Source organism: Canis lupus, chromosome 9 (genome assembly GCF_003254725.2).
Source record: "Canis lupus dingo isolate Sandy chromosome 9, ASM325472v2, whole genome shotgun sequence".
NCBI classification, from domain to species: Eukaryota; Metazoa; Chordata; class Mammalia; order Carnivora; family Canidae; genus Canis; species Canis lupus.
In genome coordinates this window covers 11,368,607-11,376,060 of record NC_064251.1, presented here as the reverse complement: position 1 = coordinate 11,376,060, position 7,454 = coordinate 11,368,607, and the positions used below count along the sequence as shown (strand labels likewise).

Below are 7,454 nucleotides of genomic sequence, written 5' to 3'. Positions count from 1 at the left end.
CTTACGTAGCTTTGTGATTCCCAAAGTCACCACTAGATGGAGAGCACTGGTTTTATCATCTCAGTTCATGTCCAAGGAGTTCGGCTTAGTCCTGGTTTTATTTGCGAATTCTGTGGATTTGCCTACCTGCTTAAAGGTATTAGTAACCCCCCAGTCAGTACTCAGAGCACTTCCCCCGTCATTCTCAGACACGAGCGGAGCAGCAGAGACTTTTGATTCTCCCAAAGCATGTGTGCCTAGCTGACTTTGACAGCTTTGCCTGCTTTGTGGTTCTGGCTCTCCTGCTGCCATCAGATGCCCAGCTCATGGTCTATCTAGTGCTGCTCTGGCATTTTTTTGTGCTTTCTGCTGGTGATGTTGGTATTTACTATGGCCCCCAAGTGTAGGGATAAAGTGCCGGGTAGTGTTCCTAAGGCCAAGGAGGCTGTGATCGTGTGTCTTGTAGAGCAAACAGGTGTTTTAACTAGCTTCTTTAAGGCCTGGGTTATGTGCTGGGCCGCCCTGAACTTACGGTAAAACAATGATACGTAATATGGTGTCTTTAACACACCTTAACACGTAAGACAGGATTGTGTATTGATTTGTTTACAGAATTGTAACTAGAGCTTCACGGGAATCTAAACCCTTTATTTCCTCTAGGAGCAAATGGTTCAGTCTCCACTAATTTGATGTCCATGGTGACTTCATAGACTATAAAATTACCCCAAATAAGAGGACCAACTACATTTAACAGTCTTCAAACTCAGATTGTCCTGGCTTTTGGGTAGGCAAAAACAAATTCCTTCAAACCCCTCTCCCTACCAATTTACGTACTGTACACTTTTCATTGTTACTACTACATTGTCAGTAGTAAAGTGAACGGTTGTTACAGAGTGACAGGAGAATTTTTGTGTTATGGTAAGTCAACGAAAAAGGACATGTTGGGAGAAGCTGACCATTCTAAGAAAGGAGTCTTGTTTTCTGGTATTTTTTTAAACAAATGATAGAGTCTTAATCTTTGCATTAGTGAAAAATAATGGGGTGTTGAAGTAATAAATTAGGTAACTTGGTACTTTACATACTGTGATCAAACTCCATGCTATTAACCCTTTTAAAATACACCACAATTTTTATTGTAGGCCATTTGAAAACCAGCGCACTGTCCTAGACGTGGCTGGGTTTGGGATGGAGCTGTGGCTTACCTTCCTTAGGCTCTACAGTTTGATATGCCAGACCATTCAAGTGCTGTTCTTTGAGTGTCTTTGCCTAAATATTTTTCTGCCATTCCTCTGTGTGCAATTATCTGGTCCCTCCACCTAAAGTAGGAGACAGTTCGTGAAGTGGGAAGCCCTGAGCAACAGTAGAGCCCACAAGTGATGGAAGCCTCTGGGGTGAAGGTTCTACTAAAGGGTTGATTTTTTTTTTTTTTTTTTACATAAACATAACTTCACGCATTGAAGTACTCTCAGGTTTTTGTATTATGAAAAGAACACTTGGGAGTAGGTTTAAATCATTATATTTTATGATTTTGTGAGATAGTTTTTTTTTTTTTTTTTTTTCTGTGTACCTTGGAGGTAAGGGATTCTCTGTGTGGGAAGAGCTCAGTGAGTGGCTCTGATGTTACTGTCATGGAGACATAGGGTCCGAGGTAATGCAGCAGTGATGTGGGGTACCCGGTGGGTCAGAAAGACCCGTGTTAACTTGTCCTGTCAGGGCTTGGACGACCTCTACGGTGCCGGACCTGGTACCCACCGACAGCTTCGTTCAACATCCCCCCTACACACACACACACACACACACACACACACACACACACACAGACACACTTGTAGAATTGAGCCTCTGGCCTTTCTCAGAGAAGTGGATGTGCTGATATCAGCCATTTTTACTTGTTGACTGACTAATTGCTCTATAGTGTGAATACATTCCTATCATTTGGGTTTTCAGACATGAATTACAAAAAAAGAAACCAAGCCTCCTATGGAAGGCGTCTCAGATGTTGGCAAGTCAGTAGGGAGAAGGCTGAGGGGATGGGATCCCTAACACAGCCATTTTTAAGAGCGGCTTCGAAACTTGAGGGGCACCTGTGAGGGGGCGCTCAGTCAGTGAAGCGTCTGCTTTCAGCTCAGATCATGATCTCGGGGTCCTGGGATGAAGCCCCGCGTAGGCCTCCCTGCTCGGTGGGGAGTCTGCTCCCTCTCCCTCTGCCGTTGCTCGTGCTTGTTCACTCTCAATCAAATAAATAGAATCTTAAAAAGTCAACTTGATTTAGTCGTTTTTTGATAATGCAACTCAGGGGTGGGGCATCTAGGGTGTCGGACCTCAGAGCCTCCTGCTTCTCTTGGAGGCCGGTGGGTGACTACTGTTCTGGGACCTTATGGGAAAGAGGATTGTGGTGGGTGGGCTCTGGTAGGTCTTGGCTTCTCTCCTGCCTGAGTCCAGGCTCATGCACCTGCTAGGCTCCTTCCTATGCTCTTCCATCTTCTACTTGTACAACCAGACTACCCTGGTTTTCCCTTCATTACAACTCCTTCTATTGTTGCTGGAGGCTAAATTTGACATACTTGATGTTATTTTGGTTGATACTTAAATACTCTTCAGATTGAAAACATCCCCTTTGAGATATTCTGAGCAAATCCCTATGTTATTTTTTATCCCTCATAATAACATTTTTGAGAGCTTGCTTTGGGACCGATCAGTAAGGGATTACTATATTCAGTTTGGGCCACGGTGACTGGGACATACATAGAAAGTGTGAAGTCTACTTTGAACCAGCTTGAGAGCTAACCATTTTTAGATATTTTTTTTGTCTCCTCGTGAGATGCCAGATGTTTTATCTGGATCAGAAATGATCCTTGTAGATATAATAAGGATCTGGAGGTCAGCTAGGTGTCCATTGGTGTCCTTTAATTTTATTTGTTCTACTCTTTTTCTGGGACAAGGCTTCCAATCCTTCCAAGCCCAACTCATATCCAGATTGCCCGGTGGGCTCAGGAGATGGATGGTCTGTGGCCTTGATGAAGCAGTGCTTTTTGGGAAAGAGGGAGTTCCACTAGAGAAGCCACACACCAAGGAAGAAAGTTGAGTGGGTCCCTCTTCTTTTTTTCTTGTGGAATCATCCCAGTGCCCTGCCTCTTCCAGAGCTCATGACCCAGCACCGCCAGCATGGACAGGGACGCAAGGAAGCAGTGGTCCACCCCCAAGAGTCCACTGCTGGCTCCAGGTACAGTTCCCGAAATCTGGCTTCATCCAGCCCTTAGCTTGTCAAGTTAGCCTGGCTAGAGTCCAGGGCTGACTGTTCTGCTGAGTCAAGGGCTATGACACTCTGTTCTCCATGGACCTCCACACACCCCTCCACTGTCTGTAGGATGATTTGGAGTCTCCGGTCCAGGGCCAGGAGGTGGGGCTCTGTGAGGACTGGGCTGAGCTGGTCTTCTAGCAAAGATTCCCGCATCACGTCACTGAGTCTGTAGTCGGCCTGGGCCAGCAGCTGCAGGTGCAAAAGCGTTTTCTTCTTTATCCTGGAAGGAGAGAGTCAGAGGAGGCAAGTAAGTAAATGTGAAGAGAAAAGGCTTGCCTCAACTTTCCCCACAAACAGCTGTCGTAGCTGTTCTGGGAGCCTTCTCTCCCCCAGTGTTTCCTCAAGCACATGTGAATGAAAACTGGGGAAAAGGAAATAAGTGACCTGTTCACAACATCTTGAGATTTAAAGCCGCTGAGAGAAGTTTCTGGTAGGTGAAATGATGAAGATATTTGCCATCTCAAAAGCCATAGATACCCTCCACCTCTAAGCTGTTTTCTTGCCAACTTTATAATATTTCTCTGTATCAGACTATTGGATGGAAATGGGGTGGAACCAATCTCGACTTGAGGATTTTGATTTCATTTTATGTGAGAATCTTGACTTGCACTCAGATGTGTAAGCCGCTTAATTGTCTGACTTGTCATCAATAACCACTGCCTGTCCTACTCAGGAGGAGAGGGAGGGATGGAGGGAGGCACGTTTAAATGAGCCGAAAAGTGGAAAAAGAACCTGCTTTGCTCAGTTTTCCAGCTAGAAATAAATGAGGTGGTTTTGCTAGGCACGCAGCACGTATTTCTAGTTAGCTCGGAGCAGGCGGGCCATTTCACAAGCCTGACTTCGAGAGGTATGGAAGTGGGTTAGACATTCTCTAGCGAATGGTGGCCAAAGGTCAAAGGACTTCCTTTCAATCTGACACGAATTTGTGGGACTTTTTAAAAGATTTTTTTTCATTAAAAAAATTTTTTTTAAAGATTAGTTTTATTTCTTTTGAGGGGAGAGGGGCAGAGAGAGGAAGAGTCTTAAGCAGACTCTGTGCTGAGTGCAGAGCCAGACCTGGGACTTGATCCCATGACCCCAAGATTAGGACCTGAGCCAAAACCAAGAGCTGGATGCTCAACTGACTGAGCCACCCAGGTGGCCCTAAAGATTTTATTCTTAAGTAATCTCTATACTCAACGTGAAGCTTGAATCCACGACGCTGAGATCAAGAGTCTTATGCTCTATCGACTGAGCCAGCCAGGCGTCCCCAGTTTATGGGGCTTTAATCAGGATTTTACTTAGATGGTGAGCAAGTAGTAATATTTACGAGCTTATGTTAAGTGCTGAGCGAAGCAGGGAATCTGATTAGTCGTGTCAAAGACTATCAGGCTCTGTAAGGGTGAGCTCTTCTCTGAGTGGGTTCGAGATTAAAGTTGGCGACTGAAGGGTTTAAAAAAGTCCTCATTCATCCTCTGCTGACAGATGGGAGAGATGGGGGTTGCCGGGGAAAATTCTGTCAGTGGACAAGAAATGAGGTCATTCCTGCTCCCCTACCCACTGGGGGTCCTAGCCCAGTGAACACTGAGACCTTCTGAGCTCGGCTGTGGGGGGATGGAGAGTCACCTTGCCACCTGCCCTGGAGCTGGAGGCTCACCTGCAGCACTGGGACAGCGGGGACAGGATGGAGAGTTCGTCCTGGGAGTGTCGTCCAAACCTGGAAGGGGACATGGGCGTTCAGGGTGGCCTGCAGCACTTCCCTCCTAATGGTTTCCAGTCTCCTCTCCCTCAGCCTTGTTTGGACTCACAGCGCGGGGTAAAGTGCCAGGGGCCATGGAAGCTGCCTCTCCAGCCCCCTCCTTGTCCATCAGCTCCCAAGAGCCTCTGTGCCAGCATCATTCCTTCTTCCTTCCTTCATTCACTCATTCATTCATTCCCTAACTACAGGGGGCCAGACACTGAGGATGGGCCATGCGCTCTGCCCCCCAGACTGAAGCACTGAGTAAAGAAATGTGGGAAACATCAGTCTGTCTCACCAGGATGCTCTCGGGTTGGAGGAGAATCCAGCGTTACTTAGCAAAGATCAGGAGAAAGAGGAACTGGACCAAGTCGGGCCAGGACACAGGGAAGGTGACCATGCAAGGGCCTCATTCTCGGGGGGCCTCGGGGTTGTCCTGAGCAGCTACGGCCGGGAGAGCCGTGTTGGGACGCTTACCCTCTGGCGTTGTCAAGGTGGATGAGGAACCCATCATCCCCGAATTTGGTGAACATCTCATAATGGTGCCGGTCCATATTTCCTGTAAAGGAGGGCGGATGCTTCGGACGTCTGCGTCCTCCCTGGGCACGGAGGCCTGTTCGCAGTTGTCAGGAATCTGAACCCAGGGCCCCACGCTTCCCACGGTTATCAGCGACGGTGCAGAGGGAGAAGGAAGCCAACGGAACAAACAGACCCTCGTGTGGACGGTTTTCACCTGGTGGAAACCTGGGTCCTGGGGGCCAGCCTTGAGTGAGGTGCCCTCTGACCAGGGGAGCACGTTCACCTCTGTCCTCTGGGGCCTCTGGCACTTGGAGGCCGTGGGTCGTGCGAGGTTCCTCGGGCCTCAGAGTCCAGGCTCTGCCTCGTTGCCCAAGGTCACGGCGAATCCCAGCCCAACAGCCGGGGCCAGGGCCACCAAGTGCCCCAGCGGGGACCTACCTATCAGGAAGTCGAAGATGGCCATGTCAATGATGTTGAGGAGGCGGTTGCTGCTGTTGTACGGGTAGATCTGTTTGACGGTGTCGCAGTAAAGCGGATTGACCTCCCACCTGAGGGGGAGAAGAAGTCCTGGGGCTGGAAGAGCCAAGATGGCGAGGTGTTGGGGGCCCTCCTCACACCTGCCCTCGCCCCCCAAGTCCCGGCTCCCTCACCCCAGCCCGGGCTCCCGGCAGCTCCTGGCCTGCAGGCTGTAGGTAGCTGGGTACATGGGGGGCCCCGGGGCAAAGACACGTGGCAGGCTGCAGACTCCACGTGGGGGAGAAGAAGGTTCTGGGTCCTGAGCATCCATTCTGCTGGGCTGGGTTACCGTGGGCCGGAGGGGAGGCGGTGAGGCAGGAGGCCACCTGTCCCTCACCTGCTTCTCTGCAGCTCCTGTCACTGAGCCCCCTGGACCTGGCCCCCTAGTTCTCCTGGACCATTCAGAGCCCCCCTTCCCTTCAAGGCCCCCATTCTCTCTCCCAAGCTCCGGCTGCTAGGATGCCCCCTTGTCCCTCCATCTACTGGGCTCGGGCTCAGCCTTCGCGGGTCCCCTAGGATCTGTCGTGTCCTCCAGGGACCCTTCCCTGTTCACTTCTCTTCCCATTCATTCATTCAGCTGATAGAAACCAAGTACTACCATGTGCCAGGGGGTGCGCTTGGCCCCGGGGGGCCTGGGGTGGGGGGAACACCTCTGGGGCTTGGCTTTCCGGGGCTTACTCAGGTGGAGCAGGTGGAGCAGGTGTTGCTCCTTCCGGCTCTGCATGTGCTTCTCCGGATTACAGCAAGGGAGCCACTGTGTTTTCATAATCTGGCTACTGGTCTGACGCCCCCCGCCCAGGACTGGGAGCTTCTGGAGGGAAGAGCCTGTGTCTCTCAGTTCCGTACCCCCTCGCACATAAGAGGCTCTTCGTGACTGAGTACCCCAACTAAAGGGGGGAGAACAGGCACAGCTGGCCCCAGGATCCGGACGAGATCAGGAAATGACTGGGGTTTGGGGATCCGAGAGCCAGGCTGGCTGCAAGGCCTTGGTGCAGGGACTGCAGCCCCGCGCAAGGGACGGCATCACGGCCAGGGGGCCCACTCACTCTTCTTTTCCTGCCAGCGAGTAGGAGCGGATCCAGGGGTTGGGCACAGACAGCCTGGGGGCCAGGTTGAGGGACGGCAGGAAGGCGGACAGGGAGCCCTCCAGCAGGTGCGGGTTGCCACAGACGGCATATTCAGTCTTGCACATATATGGGCACTTGGCAAAGAAGCACACGTTGCTGGCTGGAGGGTGCGGGAGGAGAGAGAGAGGAGGCCTAAGAGAAGGAGGCAATGCCATGTTCCTGCCCCCACCCCCGCCCCCCGAATCCTCCAGGAGGGAAGGGAAAGCCTCAACGCTCAGCCAGGGAAGAGGCCAAAGAGGAAACTATTGCTTTCCCCGGCGTCGGGGCTCATGAACGCTCCTAAACCGAGCATCCT

The 7,454-nt window shown here is 50.9% G+C and overlaps 1 protein-coding gene across 2 annotated transcripts in view; it reads right to left on the bottom strand.

The window, feature by feature from the left end:
* Positions 1 to 2,865: 2,865 nt before the first annotated feature.
* Positions 2,866 to 7,454, bottom strand: part of FAM20A (FAM20A golgi associated secretory pathway pseudokinase) — a 49,137-nt gene continuing 44,548 nt past the window's right edge. For both annotated transcript variants that reach the window (XM_025436652.3, XM_049113958.1), the window contains 5 exons: positions 7,079 to 7,259; positions 5,955 to 6,064; positions 5,475 to 5,556; positions 4,917 to 4,976; positions 2,866 to 3,500 (listed from right to left, as the gene is read on the bottom strand). In XM_025436652.3, the coding sequence (XP_025292437.1) occupies positions 3,236 to 3,500; positions 4,917 to 4,976; positions 5,475 to 5,556; positions 5,955 to 6,064; positions 7,079 to 7,259 (698 nt within the window). In that variant the 3' untranslated portion in view covers positions 2,866 to 3,235. The remainder of the gene's footprint in view (positions 3,501 to 4,916; positions 4,977 to 5,474; positions 5,557 to 5,954; positions 6,065 to 7,078; positions 7,260 to 7,454) is intronic.